We start from the raw sequence: 18,077 nt of genomic DNA on the forward strand, positions 1-18,077 counted from the left end.
TTGCAGCACGATGCACAGATGGATTATTACGGCACACGCCTGGCCACCTGCTCCTCTGACCGATCCGTGAAGATCTTCGACGTCCGGAACGGAGGGCAGATCCTCATTGCAGACCTGAGGGGGTGAGATGGCACTCACCTGTCATGGRACAGGAGAGTTTAATCTCAATGCTTTATGCTTTTGCCCTTGGGCAGCACAAAGTGCAGGTTGARTTCCAGGGTGAACTGCTCCAGGATTGTGCTGAACAATTTAGAGCTGGGGCAGAGACAGAGCCTTAGTGGGAAACATTCTGGGTCTTGGTCATTCATTTAGTGCTTTACACCTGTGATTTTCAACAAGTGAAATGTACTGATACAGAATAAACATTTGGAATTGTTTTCTATGATGGTGAGAGCCCTGTGTCAGGGCACTAACACTGCCATCCTGGCTTTACCCATTGCTCATGTTGGGGCTCTAACCTGTCCCAGAACAGCAGTGATGCTGCTGCGAGGCAGCTGCAGTGGAAGGGGTTTCTCTCAGCATTTCCAAATGATGTTGTTTCTTGCAGGCACGAAGGTCCCGTGTGGCAGGTTGCCTGGGCTCATCCTATGTATGGGAACATCTTGGCTTCCTGTTCCTATGACAGGAAGGTTATTATCTGGAAGGAAGAAAATGGCACTTGGGAAAAGACCTACGAGTACACGGGACATGATTCCTCAGGTATGGGAGTGTGGAGCTGGGAAGGGAGACTGGAGAGATGGGGGGGTTGGGTAAGGTTGGAATAAATGTGTCAGTGTTTAGGAAGAAAGCCTCTGTCAAGCAGAAAAGGTAAAATCTGAAGAGAAAGTAAATCTGCTTAGCACTAACAGGATATTTTCCTAAGGTCATATTGCTGGATAACCCACTGTACTGATGCACACTGTGTTTCTGTAGTTGTTGTTATACAAATAAATCAGCTTTCAGGTAAAGATGGCAGGCAAATGAATTCTTGAGGAAAATACAGTGTYTCCAGTAAGAAAAACTGAATTTATCATGCTGTATTTTGTTTTGAAATGGAAACTGTTGTGTTCAGATGATTTGCCCTYCCAAAGCAGATGTGAAGTTCCCAGCTTTGTTGGGTTACTGATCTAGATTTAAAATCCTCTGCATGCCATTCAGCTCATGTTGTAATCAGTGATGCTCCTTGCTGTTGTTAGGAGTTTTTAACCTCATTAAGAGTGCTAGCTTGGTGTTCTCATTCTAATAGGGTGCCAAAAATAAAGGCAGTTCTCTGTCATTCAGGAACAATGCTAATTGATGGGCTTTTTCTGAGATATTCTCAGCTTTCAAAGTCACTTGCTTTTGGTGTCTGTGCCCCTGRTACCAGTGAGTGAATTGGTCAGTCAGCTCTAGGTAGTCTCTGTGCTGTAATCTGGTCTGTCTCACCCTTCCCAGTGAATTCTGTCTGCTGGGCACCACACGACTATGGACTGATCCTGGCCTGTGGGAGCTCTGATGGGGCCATTTCCTTGCTGAGCTACACGGGTGATGGGCAGTGGGAAGTCAAAAAGATCAGCAATGCACACACGGTGAGTCTGGTCCTTCTGGTWGTATCCCAGAACTCCCAGAGCYACAAATAACACCAAGGTGATGCCTYAGAGACTTGACTAGATAAATACTGAAATACAGTGGAACTGTGAAACATCCAGAACCAAGAATTACTTTCAATTCATCCAGAGTAGGCAGGTATACTTTGTAGTCTCTAAAATGAAGTGGAATTAAGACAAATGAAGTTCACCAAACAGCACTGGTAATGCCTGTTAATTGGATGTTACTGTTAAACACAGTGCTGAAAGTTAGCTGGTAAGAAATAGCCTTGGTCCTAAGAATGCCTACACCAGGTGAATAAACATGCTGGAAAAACCGCAGGACTCCTCTTTTTCCTAAAATTATTGGATGTTTTTGTTTAAGCAGAACTTAGTAAGCTAATGGCAGTGGCCCCCAATAGAAGGAAATTTGGCTCAGGACCAAAGGTTCCTTCTACTCCTCTATTCCCAAATCTTAGCAACTGTGTATGCCTTGTGTCCTTGCAGTTTCCATCTTTGTCTCCACTATTTACACCTCCAGGATGAACAATTTTATGTGCAAATATCCTTAGCTACCTCAGGCTTTCTGAGTAAGTGCCTTRGTGAGACTAGATTGTGTCTGGATTTTTAATTCATCCGACACTCATCCAGCATTGTGCAAGACTTCAGTTTTTCTGACATAGGCTTATTCCCCACTCCCAGTAGAGAGTATGCTACGTGTTCTTCACTCTCCCCCCCCAGCAGCCTTTATCTGTTTATTTTATTAAAGTTARCAATTTTTAATAGTGATGTTTTTCATTTACTAGATTGGATGTAATGCAGTTAGCTGGGCTCCTGCTGTTGTACCAGGCAGTCTTATAGAACAACCCTCCAGTCAAAAGCCAAACTACATCAAAAGATTTGCATCTGGTGGCTGTGACAACTTGGTCAAGATCTGGAAGTAAGTGCCCTGTCGCCAGATAAAACCTGACACTCCAGGCTTTGAGTGTCCCTGTTAGTATCTCAAGTAATATTTTGAGCATCCCTGTTGTATCATCTTTGAATTAGTGTTTTAGAGAAGCGTTTTAAAAATGGAAACTTAGTGATGTGCAATATCTCCCATGGTTCTTTCAGTTTATGCCAGCCCTGTTTCTGAGAGTAGCTTTCTAATGGTCTTTGATTACCACTGTCACTTGGGCAATAGCAGATTTCTGACAGTAACCAAAGGTTACTCTTTGCCTGTGCTGCTTTCTGTCCCTGGGAAGGGATTTTGTCCGTTCAAGCCACAGGGATTTTTGGAGAAGTGGGGAACACTTGTGCTTTGTATTTTCTGGATGAACAAGGTGTCTGAAAGCTACAATCCAAAGCCTGTCTAGGCAGGGAATGAGAAATGCTGCCACTCCCCTTGTGACTCTATGATTGTGTTTCCAGGGAAGAAGATGGTCAGTGGAAAGAGGAGCAGAAGCTGGAGGCTCACAGTGACTGGGTGCGAGATGTGGCCTGGGCTCCATCCATAGGTTTGCCAACCAGCACCATTGCCAGCTGCTCACAGGTGAGCTATTTATAAAGGCTCCTGCCTTGCCTTTACACATAGCGAGGAAACAGCCCCCTTGCTGTGTKGAGCACAAATCTGTGCAGACATCAAGGGGTGGTATCAGAGCTGTGATCTCTGAGTGTAGCTCCTAGGACAAAGCAGGGCAGTGTTTCCTGTGCCCAGCCAACTGGTCCCTGTGTTTTTGCAGGATGGCCGAGTGTTTATCTGGACATGTGATGATGCCTCTGGAAACTCGTGGTCACCAAAGCTGCTGCACAAGTTCAATGATGTTGTCTGGCACGTGAGCTGGTCCATCACTGCCAATATCCTTGCRGTGTCTGGAGGAGACAACAAAGTGAGTACTGCTGCCTTTACCCCTGTGTGCCCTGTTTCCAAAGGAGATGAGACAGGCTGTTGGCACTTGTTTAACACAAGGTTTTCATAGGGTGTCCTGTGCTGAAATGGGGACATATCTTCTTCTGATTGATCAAGAGGGCAGGAAGACTCTAACCTTTGGAAAAGTAYTTGCACTGCATTCTGTGTCCTTATTGGAGGGCAGAAATGCAGGCTGAATATGACTGCAGGCTGTCACCAAACCTGTGCTATGGTAGCTACTAGGAAAGGGGAAACAGGATGTGTTTAAAGCTGACAGTTGTTCCTGCTCTGTTTTTGAGGTGACTCTGTGGAAGGAGTCGGTGGACGGACTGTGGGCGTGTATCAGTGATGTCAACAAGGGCCAGGGAGGAGTGKCTGCTGTGACAGAAGGGCAGCAAAACGAGCAGTGACACACCATGGAATACTCAGCTGCAGCAAGTGATCACTGTCCCTGATTTGCAATGTTTCTTGAGCCAGATGAGAACTGATTTTATCTAAACTGGACATGAACATGGGAAACAATTATCCAATTTTATGAGCACTCTAAAACTAGTACTGGGAGGCTAAAATATGTTGATAATCAGCCTTAATTGACATTCCCTTAAATTTGAGGTAAACAGTATAGCCAAGTACTGTGCCTGATACTACTCCTTGATACTGTAGGAATTATACCCTGCTTTTCTGGTTTAGGGATCAAATTTGATTGGATGTGCTGTGGTCAGAGCTCAAGCCCTTGAGCAGAACAGAAGGCAGCTGTTAYAATGATGAGGTGTGAACTCCTTTATGCAAGGTGACAAATACTCAGTGCCTTCAAAGGCCAGAACTTTGTTTCAGGTGAGGGGAAGGGCTGGTGGAGTGCTGGGTGAGCTGGCAGTGTGCTGGCTAGTCCTGCTAGTAATAGTGCCATCGTATTTACAGCTTCCTGCAAATGAGGTGCTTGGGCAGGTGAAAGGCTCTTGGCTTTCTTGAAGATGAAAAGGAGTAGTGGAATGCATGTCTTCTGCTTTACAGTAATCTCAGACTTGGTTATTTAACTAATGAAAAATCAAACCATGGTTTGAAGATTTATTTTTTTTAGTCACACTTCTGTACTGTACATCAGTTTGGATTTTTTTGTTGAGATACCAACAGAATAAAGTCCTATTGGTTAAAACCTGGTGTGTTGTATTAAATAATCTTTTCACAGGGGTCTGATCAAGGCAATCTGCAGTTTGTCTTCAGGTAAGCCAGTCCTTGTCCTCCYATCCATGGAATTAGCTTTGCAAGARCTTGTTTTTTTTGGAGGGTTTTTTTCCTGTAATAGTTCATCAAGACTGGGCTCTACAAAGCCGTGGCTCTTCCTTTTATCTTGGCTCAGGAGAACAGAAGCAGTGCCAGCTTCTCTTTTCTGGTCTCACAGCTTTACTCATTGTAAGGGAAGAAAGAAGGATGTGAGCCCATTCATACACTGGGCAGTTATTTTTAAAGCCAACGTTTGTCTGTTCTCTGAGAAGTGCAGGAAAAGGGAGAGCGGTGCCCGGAGAGCTCAGTCCGGGCCACGCCCCTCCCGCCCTGTGCCATAAATCATGAAAAAACAGGCTAAAAAGAAAGGAACTTTTCAGTTCTTTATTCACAAAGCTATTCATAAATGGTAATGAATATATAAACTGGCTTCTGAATGGCCAAGTTATGTAACAGTGTTAATGTAAGACCACACAATGGCTTATGTATGTTATGTTGAATATGTAAGGCTGTAAGACCACCCATATCACCTCAGAATATTTTAAAACTAACAGAGGCAAAGAATAACAATTCTATTTGGTGACTACAGGAGACCAAAACCTCTAAAGCACTTGTGTGAAACAGAATGTACAGATTCCATTTCTCTGTTTAAAACTCTGAGGTTTCCCATACAGTTCTGTGGTGTGTCCACGTGCACTCCTTCCTGGAGGAGAAACGATGTTTTGACCATGGTTTCTGAGAACATACCCATGAGAAACAAAGAATAGTACATTTCAGCAGCATAAAGTATCTCAATTAAATCTCCTGTAGAATTAAGCAGTTATTGACCAATCTGAATACACAATATWCTTTATGTCAGTACTAATGTTATCCTGGTTTGATTCTGGTAAAATTAAAAAACTGACATTGGTGAATACACAGACAAGTATCCAAGCCACATGATTAAGGATTTTTACCAGTTTTTAGTGTAGAGAATAATTTGAAAAATGCATAGATAATTCCAGTACTTGGGTCTTTAGTTAAAATACTTTTACTTGCTCATAATAATACATACAATGAACTGTACAAAAATAAAAGGCGTGAGGCCTTTGTGTAAAGCTAGGAAAATATACTATTACATAATTCCAACAAAAGTAATTACACWTAGTTAATTTGTTGTTGTTCCCTGAACTGCTCTGTGAATTGCAGCCATTTCTGCACATCAGGCCTGTTCCCTGTGCTCAGGAGGCAGCAGTCACCTCTTTGTAAGGTGAGCTACATACTCTGATAGTTCTTTTGGTTTATAATAAACCTATATTTCCCTAACTGCAAATGAGTAAAGTATATGCTAGCAATAGTAAAACCAAAGTGGCACTTTCTTAAGGGGGCTTTCACCTGATCATAAATATGCCAGCATACTAACTTCCATTTTTCCTTTTGCATGTGACCCCTGAGGCTGAGCCCAAGGCTGCTACTGCTGGGTGAGCCAAGGGATGCCCACAAGGATTCCTCTGAGAACACCTGAGTGTGGAACCCTTTACTAGCTTATATTTGACCCATTGYCAAAATAAATACAACCAAGTATACTTCAGGCATCCTATTAAAAATCAAAGCTATTTTAAATTAAAATCTCTTCCCTAATCCAAAATATACACGTTACCATGTGAAACACATTGAGAAAAATTAACATGTAAAGGACACTTAGAAATAAGTAATTCCCAGAAGTACTCCTGTGAAGTRTTAAACACCATCTTAGAGCTCCCCAGAGGGAACTGAAAGGCTGAACTTAAATGGCATCATGTGTATGTGAGAGAGGAGCTCAGAGAGTACAGGAAAGGGACTGAAATTATTTACTTACACCTGTGGTCAGTGCAATTCAAACTGAGATGAAGCCGTGCACAACATCTGAGAACTGGCACAAAAATGCCCCTCTCTGGCAATGCAGCGTTTTGAGTGCATGGACTCAGATTCCATGAAATGGGAGAGGCACTGGAAATCCTCCCCAGTGACTGAGGATTGATGTCTCTGCTCCCAAAGGGACACAACACAGGGCATTCCTGCCTGGCCACTGCTCAGGGTTTGCTCAGCAGCACTGGGGYTGGAGTTTAATGGGACAAACAGCTGCTTCCTGAAACACTGCAAATGATCATAAATTATTCTGGCACCTGAGTTTGCCATTTCTTCTCATACTGCAGATGAAAGGGCAGAAGGCATTTCTGTGKACAGAGAAGGACTGTGCTTTAATCTGCTATTAACAGGTATTTTCTGCTGCTTCTCCATGTGATGCTTTTGTTTCCTTCAGTCAGGGCTAATACTCCTGATCCAAATCTGCTACCTAATTTTACATGAAAGGTACACATTACCATCTTTCTAATGTAGAGACGATCCTTATTTCTTCTTTTGAGCTGGCCACTGCTAATAAATCCATCCAATTTATTATTCAAAAAGTTCAGAACTGTTTAACTTGTCTTCTTCATACAGCAAAATATTTTCCATGAGCTTCTTCTTTTGATCATTTATCTGTATTTTCCAAGATGTCTCTCTGGCTAAGGCTGAAAAACAAAAAAAAAAAATACTGAGAAATACCCCAAATACTGAGAAAAAAAAAATCCATCTATTGTCTAAGGAATTGGTAATTTTAAATTTTAAGAAAGCAAGCAAGCAACCAACCTAACAAAAAATGGGCTTAGGAAAAGAAATCTGATAGAAAACTATAAAATGTTTTGTAGATTTATTAATGAATTTATAACCAAAGATGAAAGATTTACTGCAATGTGTTTACAGCTAGGAAGAGGAACCCAAGCAGTTGTGGAGGACAGAGTAACTCGTCCCTGCTGTTGTAAGATGAGGGCACTTTTACCTTGTGAAGCACACGCAGAGTCCAGGTCTGTGTTTGCCTGTGGGCAGGAGCCCTGTGCAGCCCCTGCTGTCCCCAGGATGCCATCACCTCTGGCACGTGTCACCTTTGTGTCCTGCACTCCCTGCGGGGCCTTTTCCTGCTTGCTCCTGCAATCAGAGGCTGCCACTCGCTCTGAACTGCTCCAGCTGAGGCTGGAGAACTGCTCTGGGCATTTTTCTGGAGGATTCCATGTGAAGCTGCTGGACTCATCTGACTCACAGGGGACCCGTGACATGTCCCCATAGGTGTCAGGTGCCATCGAGGGGACAGTGCCACCAGCCAGGACTGCTCCCTGCCTGCTCTCCTGACTCCCCCCTGCACAGGCAACATCCACGCTCACACTGGCTGTCTCATCATCCGTTTCTTCTGGAGTGTTCATGGAGAATCCAGAAGTGCTGCTTCCACAGAGATAATGCTCTTTTAACTTGTTTTCAGCCATTTCCATCATTTCAAGTACCTGTTTTTAACAATTAAATCCATGAATGCATAGTAATTCCTGCTTACACATATTCTTCTATGTCAACACAAAAATAAGCAAGACAAAAATGTTGTAGCTTTTGACCTCAGTGACAAGGAGACTAAAATCTTGGCCAAATATTTAAAATATTACCTCTGCTATGTTAGAATTCTTCTTTCTCAGGCAAAGGCAGATGGCTGATGCAAAATCAACAGCCACCTCTTCGGGCAAATGTCCTGCTTTTCTGTCCAGGTATTTGCAACAGATTTCCTTGGCAGCCAGTTTTTCCAAATTTTTTACTTTGGAGTGTGAGTTTTCTTTTGCTGTTTGGATTTCATCGGCAATCATATCTTTCTGTTCAATGGAAGGAGATGTGTTAGTCAAGACAATTAACACAAGCATTGATTTTTGTCAGACTCTCTGAGAATCAGTACTGTTGTGTATTTRTCATTAGAGCTCCTCAATGTCTGGTTCACAGACAGAAAAGTTTCCATAATTTCCATTCATGAATGGACTGAAATGTTTGTTTTCACAGCAGAGAAAAAGGCCAGGGGCTTTCTTTGCATGTGTCCAATGTCAAATTCCCTAAAGCAGAGCCAGCTCTTCTTGGCTTGTGCTCATTTATATAGGARTGAAAAAAGCCAACACTGTAGAACAGCATTCTTACAGAGGCCTTAATAACACACATTAAAGAAATGAGGAACACAGGATCTTTGATTTTCTGGACCACTCTGAATTGTTTGCAAACAGTGAGAACACTGCTGTTGTGCCCACCAAGCCTCAGCAGATGAGAAACCAGGAGTGCTTCCCTTAGAAGGAATGCAGGTGGAACATCTGCATCTCTACAGATGTTTTAATACACTCAGTGAGCCTGGCTGTTGGGATTGTTTGTGAAGTGGTGAGTGCAGCTCTAACCTCAGGACACTGGCCATGGTAGCAGCTGCAGGGATGGGCACCACACAAACCCCTGATGAACAGAATATTCTGATCAGCAGCTACAGCTCTCACCTACCCATTCCCCATTCACTGTGGCTCACACCACCTCTTCCTGCACACAGGAAACATGCAGCAGCATTTCAGCACAAAGCCTCAGCTCTTCAGTATTTATTTATTTTGGATTTCTGCTAAAACACTCAGGCCAGCATCATGAGTGTGGTAAGTGAAGTGGGAATATCTGCTGGAACCAGGGTATGACTCCTGAACAGCCCTTCTGCAGGACAKGTACAGCAGACAGCAAATAGCAAATTCATTTAAGTAAAATTTTAATTATTTTTATGCCAGCAACCCCCTTCATTCATACTGGTGTTCATTACTGCTGCATTTTCTTACCAGGTAAATTGGGTTTCTGTCCTCATCCAGCGCCTTAATCCCTGTCAGTATCTCTGCTAAGATCTGGAAATTGTATTTGAAAGATAAAACAATTTGTTCACAATAAACTATGATTTTAAAAAATACGTTTTTTAACTAAAGAAATGTTGAACTTTCAATACATTTTGATATTACATTTTCACTTCAGATAGCTTAACAGTGCCAGCTCAGAGCATTTATCTGGTGCTTTAGATGCACCTCCAGAGACAGATTTTATAGTACAACAGGTATTGCTGAAACAAAGAATGAGAAGGAAGTAAAGCCAAATGTAGATTAGAAATCACACTGAACAGACTAAATTCCTATTTAATTGGAAGTGACATCACAGACTGTCAATTATTTCAGCTGAAATTACAAATGAACGGGTGATGTTTGTAGCATTTCATGTGATGAGTCTGCAAGAATTCTGAGCATCTGATTTGCTTTAAACCATCAGCAGTAATATTTTATTTATAATAAAAAACACTTTTCCCTTGTTCAAAAGATTCACCACCTTTTGCCACAAACTGAGACATATTTGGTATGGTATGTTAAAACCAGGATTTCAGCACATTATAGAGCCAGCAACTATAATCTGAAATTGCCAACAAAATGACCATATGAGGCACTTACTCTTATATTCAATTTCTTGTCTGGAAGCACCAAAAAATGGAACAGAGCAGGCAAAAAAGGCAACGTACCACACCACAGCCAAAGATATCCACTTTCTCTGTTAACTGCCCGTGTCTGATGAAATCTTCAGGCAAGTAAGTAAGAGATGCTTGCAGGACTTTGGTTTTCATCACGGCATATTCTGATTTTTTATCACAAGAATGCAATCGCAGGCCAGAATGCCCAAGCTTTGCTGTGAAGTTTTCATCCAACAAGACATTTGAGCTGTGATAATGACAGACAGATAACAATATTGGCAAATCATTACTTTATCTTGAGGCAAAAAATTAGTTTTATACTTTTAAAGTTAAGCAGTGAAACTGTCCAGCATTTGGCCTGCCACATAGGAGTGAAAGGATAAAGCATGTKAAAAAGCAAGAAGGGRAAAAACMAGCACTCAAAAATTACTTCAAAGGWATATACTTCCATCGTTTAGGAAAGAGAGAAMTGTMATTTAGGTTAAACAAAAAAAGGGTAAAGGCAGTACAAAACAAGGGACAGCAGAAAACACTGAAAATGGATTTCCAAATTGCATAAATTTTRGCCATGACTGTTAAAYAAATCCTTGAACTACCAAGGAAGTGCAGATATGCCAAAGSCCTCACCTTTTGATATTCCCATGAAGAATTCCAAAATTATGCAAATACTCCACTGCTCTGATGACTCCTATAGAAATGCTAATYCGTGTCTCCCATGTCAGTGGAGCAGAATCATCCTGCAAGGRAAGGAGGAAAAATTGRTAATTAATAGAATAAAACACTGTAAGACATTGGTAGTTTAGAAAACCAAAGRCTTRGSCCAAGTCCCAAYCAAACTCTRGGAGATGTGATGCCTTTCTGTTTGCAGCCAAGGCACTTCAGCACCGTTTTTTTCTGGCTGTTTCTCAGAAATCAAAGAGATGCMATTGTTTYTCATGTCAYTCCAGAAGRGGATTTCAATCCCAGGCAGRTGCCAGTCCCAGATTATTGCTTACMTGGCACTGAAGTTTATTTTGCAGGGAGCCATTGGGCAGGTATGGATACACCAGGCAGTGCAATCCACTTTCCACAGAGAACCCCAGCAGCTGCAGAATGTTGATGTGACAGCACCTGCAGGCACAGACAGCAGTGATTTGCAAATGAAGTAAAAGCAATACAAAAAAATACATTCCTGGAGTAAGTTCCTAAATTCAAGGCAAGTGGGATGGAATGGTGTGCTGGAAACACAAATGGAAGCACAGCCTGGTCCAGGCAGGAGATGGCCAAAGGCTGACACAGCAAGAGCCCCCTGAGCTGCAGGAGGGGTTCAGGGTGGGCACTGCACCCTCCCCATGCCAAGGCTGCAGAGGGGCTGTGCCAGCTCAGCCAGGAGCAGCAGTAGCCACAGGCACCATCCTGCTTGCCCAGGGCTCCTGAGGCAGTGCCCGAGCCCAGAACTGTGCCTGGAGCAGGTACCCAGTGTTAACACCCAGCAGTAGCCACAGGCACCGTGCTGCTTGCCCAGGGCTCCTCACAGGCAATGCCCCAGCCCAGAACTGTGCCTGGAGCAGGTACCAGTGTTGATGAACATCCAGCAGTAGCCACAGGCACAATTCTGCTTGCCCAGGGCTCCTCACAGCAGTGCCCCAGCCCAGAACTGTGCCTGGAACAGGTACCCAGGGTTAACACCCAGCAGTAGCCACAGACACCATCCTGCTTGCCCAGAACTGTTCCTGGAGCAGACACCCAGGGCTGATGAACACCCAGCAGCAGCCCCAGGTGGGACATGCAGCAGTGCCTCTGAAAGACACACTCACCGAAAGCAAATCTGCACTTCTGTATGGAAGAACCTCTGTGTGGAATTTGGACTCGTGCATTCCAGCTGAAAAATAAAAACGTGCAAGAGAATGTCATTAGTAATTACTAGGATTCTGCATTTATACAGATCTGGTAGTGTCTGGATGATCAGCTAGTGTAGGAAACAGGCAAGTGCCACTGATGGCAGCATTAAGTCAAAGGCAACAGTTAACTGAGAATTAGAAAGAAAAGGAACATAAAGACACCCCCAATCCACTCATCAAACAGACACCCACACTGCAGGACACTCCTGTGATAGAGCCAATGGAACTACTCACATGAGTAAAGTATTTATCACATGTGTTTTCTGAATCTAGGTTTTATTATTTCCATCATTTCAATKTTMCCTCTCCTCTKGTGCAGTTATTCTGATYTTTGCCCACACAATATGAAACAATAACTGCTAMCTGGCAAGAGATGCCAAWAACACCCCCTGCTCTAGAGAAAGGTGCAGTACTTGCCTCTTTCAGTCTTTTGATGACATACACCATGTTGTTCCTCTGACCTTTGTAGATGTCTGCAAAAGCACCTTCACAGATCCTGTTCTTGTCACTGAAACTGTTTGTGGCACTGGAGATTTCCCTCGAGGTCCAGAGGAGGCTCCCACTGGGGAGATCAGCCATGGTCTCCTGCTGGGGAGCAGAAGAGCTGCAGGGCTGCACATTTGTAGAATAAACAAGTTTATCTCATGATAATCCATAAGCTTTTTTTTTCTTTCAGTGTCCTATTTTCCTTTCCATGTTTTAAGCAATCAAAGTGATTGCTGAACGAAACTGTGAAATGTACTGTGCAATCACTGCTTAGGGTGTAGGTAACAGCTGCCTTGATGTAAAACTTTTGCATAGTAAAAGCCACTTGAAATCAGTTACCAACTTGCATTTCCACCTTCCCCAGAAAACAAACTTAATTTTGTTTAAAAGTCCATTTATTTATGTGAAGAGATGTTAGTCTGAGTTATAAAAAATATTGATCTTTATAGTTGGATTATATGTTAAGAAACAGCTGGATGAGAAAGTGGGGTCCCCTATGATGTATTTATGCTCTGGTACAAACCTCATATCTGCTGTATCGAGTTTGGAACCATCTGGCCTCAGTTGCACAATCATTTGTGGCTTCCAGTGTGGGAAGTCCTAACACCAGCAATAATTACAGTCCCATGCAGCTTTCACAACCTTAAAGTGCACCCAGCTTGAGGAAACAAAGCACTAACTTTACCTAAAGAAACTGTGAAACTACTGCACTCCGAGTCAATCCTTTCTCCTGGTGGTGCTTCTGGACCACGTTATTGTGGAAGAGTTTAAAGCCTCAAACAAAATAAACCAAAGAAAACAAGCCAAGAACAGCCATGTGGGACCAGGGACAGCACAGATCTACCCAGACTGACTGAAAGATGAGAGAGACGTGGAGAGGAAGGAAAAGGAGCCCTCATTCTGAAATCATCAGGAACATCAGGAGAATTTTCCCCACTGAGATGGGTAAGCACTGGAACAGGGGCTCAGACAGGTGATGGAACCTTCCTCCTGCAATTTTCAAGGCTCTGGACAACAAGCCTTAAATTCAATATCAGCCCAGGTTTGAGCAGAAACCACGTTTTAAGTATAAACTGAAACTAAAACAGGAATGTGGTTCTGACTGATCATTGGTATATAATGTCCTGTCCAGCTGGCACAGAAATGGTAACCCCTCTGTAAAATCTACACGTGAGAGTCTGTGAAACTCAGCTGCTACTTGTGGGTGTTACACCTTCTATGCAGTGTGTAACACTGTCAATTTATCCCCCACTAGTCCTTCACTGACAAAAGAAATTATATAAACTGTAAGCAATCTAACAAAGCATTAGTACTGTATTCAGTCAAACCCTTTGTAATCGAGTCCCACATTTTCATTACATCAGTTTTGTACAAGTAAATGGATAAACTTCAACTGAAAAAAGACAGAATGCTATAAAGGCAATTTTCCTTGTTATAGTCAGCAAGTGCTAGAGGGATTTACCTTCACACTTGATGAAACAGGAGGGTTGGACTGCAGGGAGTTCAAAAGGTCTCTTGGGGGAGGCGGTGGAGCAGGGAGGGAATACAAAGATCCTTCAGAAACAGCACCTGAAATAACAGCATTGAAAACACACCTTCTTTTTATAATATATAAAATATATATAACCTGTATATACACAACCTGTGAGTAACTATAAAAGTCTATGGATTATGAAGATCTGGGATATTTTGTTTAATTTTCTGACCAGGGATAATCTGTGACAAGCTGTCAGACAAATTCTGTGTGAGGAGAGGCAGCTCTTCCTGGCTCTGGTTTGCAGGATGAGTGCACAGCCCTGGCTGGGCCATGGAGCTCCTGTGCCTGTGCTCTTGCAGGAGTTTGGGTGCTAAAGCCAGGAATAAACAGGAGATGACAGTGCTAGGGGAAAGGCAAACACTCAGCTGGAAATCTGGGTATGGATTCCACTCTCCTGACCATAAACACACCTTGGTTATGGTTATTTCATGTCAGAGCAAATGGAGAGTTCAGGATTGTACTCACTGCCTGCTGGGGCTGCTCCCGGGTGTGAGGTGTCTGGGGATGGCAATGAACTCATCTCAGTTTCTTTTTGTCTCCTTTTGCCTTCTGGGGGAGGCACAGACATGATCTGTTTGGGAGGCTCAGGCTCTTCTCTCTCAGGGCTGGTGATGTTCGAGGCTGATGTCCCTTCAAAACAGAGCAAAGGGGAGATGCAGATAACCAGGGAAAATGGGATCTGGCTCTAACAGTGACCAGCAGCTGCAAATGCCCAGTGTGTACTGGGGGTGATATAAGGGCTTTCTGCTCCATGATAACATTTTCCTGGTTGTAGTTCTAAACTTCTCTTTGTATCTGGCACCTTTTAGCAGCAATACATTTAACATTTCCTTAAAAATCAAAATTAATGTTTTATTTTCATACAGAGAAAAAAAAAAGCCCAAATATTATTACATGGAGGTTCTTGTCCTGCTGTTCTATCAGCTCTGTGTCTTATCTGGTGATCTCAGAATCAAATGTGCCAGGTCTCTGTTGGCATTTGGAATCAGACAACAGCTTTGAGTTCCTTTACTTGTACAAACAAAGCTGCAGACACCTGGAACAAGCAGAAAGCTCCGTGCTCCTTGTGTAATCTGGGCTACTTTGTGAACCATGAGTCAGTGAACTGTGGAGAGGAGCCAAGAGAGAGAACCATGGTACGTTCAGGAGCTGAGGAGCAGCAGGACATGGAGAGCAATAATGGCACAATATTTATATATTCTGGGCTTTAGATCCACTTTCTTCAATGCCACCTATGAATGCACAAAACTAGCTCTGAAAATTAAAACACAGAACACTCAGGTATTTTTGTTACTGTGTCAGAATGTTAGGAAATCCCTCATTTTACAGGATTTTAAAACCAGCTCTCAGTCTGAGGGCCTTTAGTCAAAACAGACAGTCCCTGTATTCTGCAGACAAGTTCCTGTATTCTGTTTTTCCTCCTCACACAATTTAACATAGAAATCTCAGAACTTCTAGAAGCACTTCCCTTATTCAACCTACTTTTCAGGGTTTTTCGTGACTTTTGCAACTTCCTGCACATCAGACAAACAGGGCAGCACTGCAGCTAAAGCACTGACATAGAAAACATCATTATGGACATTCAGAAGTGGGTCTAGAGAGTGCAAGAAAATGTTGAAGGGAGGTAGAAGTCTTTGGGAAGTAATTTGCCAGCAAAAGATGTCCCTGTGTGCTGTGTCTGATTCCTTTAAGTAGGAATGAATTGAATTATGGTGACGTAACGACCACTTTGTTTTCTGAACTGCCCAACAGAACAAAAAACATATCCTCTGTATCTGTCCAGGAGGAATCACCTGAGTAAGCATGGTCAGATACAGAGAAAAAAGCAGAAATGGAAGGTAAAGACTTCAAAGATTTGTCTAAACCTCCAGCAAGAGGAGCCACAGTGAGTGTTTCCCTGCACAGATCATGGTTGGTTTTGTCTGTGCTGTGTCCCTTTGTCGTGGCCAACTGCTGGAAGCTGCTCTTGGACTGGAAGCAATCCTGGCAGGAGCTGGAATATGCTGTTGCTCAGGTTGTGATCCAATGCCACAGGACCAGGTTTGAAGGGCAGGGACCCTCTGTGCAGTCTCTGTGCTCTGAAACCCTGTGTGATGTGTAAAAGCACAGCTCTGCTTTGGCCACAGCCCGTCCTCCTGGCACTTCTTGAAGGGCCCAAGATGGGCACTCCAAAGATGGAGCAATGAGCTGCAGGGACCAGAGAGTCCCCCTGTGTCACCTCCTCCCTCCCACCACCAATTTCAGCTGAGAGAGCAGAAAATCCCAATCAGCAGAGGCAATTTCGAATGTGACCCAGGCTGTGAAGTTTCTCCAGCTGGCACGGGAGCTGTCCCAGGAGGGGTTTATGCTGTGAGCAGCACAGAGCCACGAGAGGAGGGCAGATACTCACAGTCCAGGATGACCTGAGCTGCTCGGTAAAGCTGCAGCCCCTGCAGCAGATCCAGCAGCTGCTGCACCGTTGCCAGCCTCACTCCCCACCACCACATCAGCTCCCTCGTGATGCTGATCCCCGTCTTCTCCATGCACTTGATTTTCCGGAGCTCGGTTTGATCGGTGATCACATAAGAGGCTGGTGAGAGAGAATGGATATTTCTGTTTAGAAATTTGAAAAACTAGCAAGGGCAAGCAGGGTGAGCTAAGGTGTGAGACACAGTTTGCTTTTGCATTTGCTTATCTTTAAAAGGAAGAATCACAATAAATTAGTTTTGTGGACATGAAGAAAATTCTCTTCCTAAAGCAAGAGATCCCTTCTCTTCCTTCAACTATTCTGGAAAAAAAGTTGTTATATCAGAGTCACTGAAAAAGGAGACCCAGTCACACTTCTGAGCATATTTTCCCTGTAATCTTTCTTCTCCTTAATACTTTGCCTCAAAGTAAGTTGAGATTAAATTCCTGGGGTGATTCTCCCCGAACAGGAGACAGCAGCCAGTGGAGCAGTTGCATTCTCACTCATATTCCTAAATCCCTGTGCTGTGCTCAGCCAAACAACAACTGAATCACCTGGGTGTTAGTTACACTCCGATAAAGCTATCAGGGAAATGCAGCTGGTTTTAGATCCTGTGCCAAAGCTGACCCTACAAAATGTGTCCTGACTCCCAATCATGGGGTCACCCCGCTGTATTGTTCCCATTTCATTCACCCACACAAAACCCCCTTCCCCTCACACTGCCCCAGCTCACAGACACAGCCCCAGAGCTGAGGTCTCAGAGGGTTTGAAGGAGAATTCGGGGTCTGGGGTGTTTGTGTGGAGACAAAGATTCCTGGGTTCTCACCAAGGCTGGCTTTGGAAGGACGTCAGAAATACAGCTTTATGCATCTGAAGATAATAGAGATGAATCCCTACCCTACATCAGGAAGTTTAACTGGGCTAAGAGCTTATTTAGCACACAGTTAGAGAAGTCATATCAAATAAAGGAAGGTAGGACTAAAAAAAGAATCAGGTTAGAATTGTTTGCATTGGAATACAGAAAAAAGAGTAAACAACTCAGGGACTACATTTTGCGTACTTGCTGACTGTACACAGCCAGGACTGAGAAAAACAGGGGCAGAAAGTACGCGGCAATATATATGAAGGGAAAGAGGAAAATAAAAATAGAACATCTGAACAGATGTGAGGGACATTGTGAAAACAGGCAGGAGATACAGTGTGACTGCAGAGGGGACTGCAAAAGATTGAAGAGAGTGAAGGGAAGAAGCCTGGCTGACCAGGAAAAGCCAAGGGACCACAGAAATCTGGAATTCCACCTTTGTTTGAAAAACAAAACCAGACTGGTGCCCGGGAATTCCCTGTTTACAGGATGTGCTTTGCTGGGCGCTGGGAGGAGTGCGGGACAGCGCGGAGCCCCCGAATCCCGCACCCTCCAGCCCGTCCCAAAGCACATCCCCTGCTGTCCCCRCTGTCCCCGTGTCCCCAGAGCCCACCTGCCCCACATCCCCTCACCGAATCGCATCCAGTCGTAGTCGCTCAAGCAGTCCATCTTCTGGCAGAAGTCCTCCAGCACCCAGGCGGGCATGCTGTGGATATAGAGCACCGGGGCCGAGCCCCCTCGGAGGGCGAGCGGCTGCTGCTGTAGGGCCATGGCCCCGGGGTCCCTGTCCGGACAGCGCTTCGTCCCCATCAGCAGCGGCCGCGCATGGTGCGCTGAGGCACGAACCTCTCCGGTTCTCTCGCTGAGATTCTCCTTCTCCG

General features: G+C 43.9%; 2 protein-coding genes across 4 annotated transcripts in view; one reads left to right on the forward strand and one right to left on the reverse strand.

Moving 5' to 3' along the window:
• Positions 1-4,589, forward strand: part of SEC13 (SEC13 homolog, nuclear pore and COPII coat complex component) — an 8,752-nt gene extending 4,163 nt beyond the window's left edge. Inside the window, exons 3-9 of the mRNA XM_057383101.1 lie at positions 7-122; positions 548-699; positions 1,414-1,547; positions 2,351-2,484; positions 2,955-3,075; positions 3,266-3,412; positions 3,732-4,589. Coding sequence (XP_057239084.1) covers positions 7-122; positions 548-699; positions 1,414-1,547; positions 2,351-2,484; positions 2,955-3,075; positions 3,266-3,412; positions 3,732-3,842 — 915 coding nt within the window. The 3' untranslated portion in view covers positions 3,843-4,589. The remainder of the gene's footprint in view (positions 1-6; positions 123-547; positions 700-1,413; positions 1,548-2,350; positions 2,485-2,954; positions 3,076-3,265; positions 3,413-3,731) is intronic.
• Positions 4,590-6,900: 2,311 nt separating this feature from the next.
• Positions 6,901-18,055, reverse strand: LOC130583620 (interleukin-1 receptor-associated kinase-like 2). 3 transcript variants are annotated; one of them, XM_057383105.1, is made up of 13 exons: positions 17,829-18,055; positions 16,278-16,457; positions 14,354-14,518; positions 13,814-13,920; positions 12,283-12,450; positions 11,782-11,846; positions 10,981-11,095; positions 10,613-10,722; positions 10,037-10,232; positions 9,318-9,380; positions 8,142-8,342; positions 7,493-7,988; positions 6,901-7,184 (listed from the first exon to the last, which is right to left on the reverse strand). In XM_057383105.1, exons 1-13 carry the CDS (start codon positions 18,004-18,006, stop codon positions 7,069-7,071), a joined length of 2,160 nt encoding a protein of 719 aa, XP_057239088.1. In that variant the 5' UTR covers positions 18,007-18,055; the 3' UTR covers positions 6,901-7,068. The 3 variants fall into 3 exon arrangements, with proteins under 3 accessions (XP_057239088.1, XP_057239086.1, XP_057239085.1); XM_057383103.1 differs by having other exon boundaries at positions 12,283-12,453; XM_057383102.1 differs by having other exon boundaries at positions 12,283-12,477.
• Between the last annotated feature and the right edge of the window lie 22 nt (positions 18,056-18,077).

This window comes from Malurus melanocephalus, unplaced genomic scaffold (genome assembly GCF_030028575.1).
Source record: "Malurus melanocephalus ecotype Western Australia unplaced genomic scaffold, MMel_1.1 scaffold_607, whole genome shotgun sequence".
NCBI lineage: Eukaryota > Metazoa > Chordata > Aves > Passeriformes > Maluridae > Malurus > Malurus melanocephalus.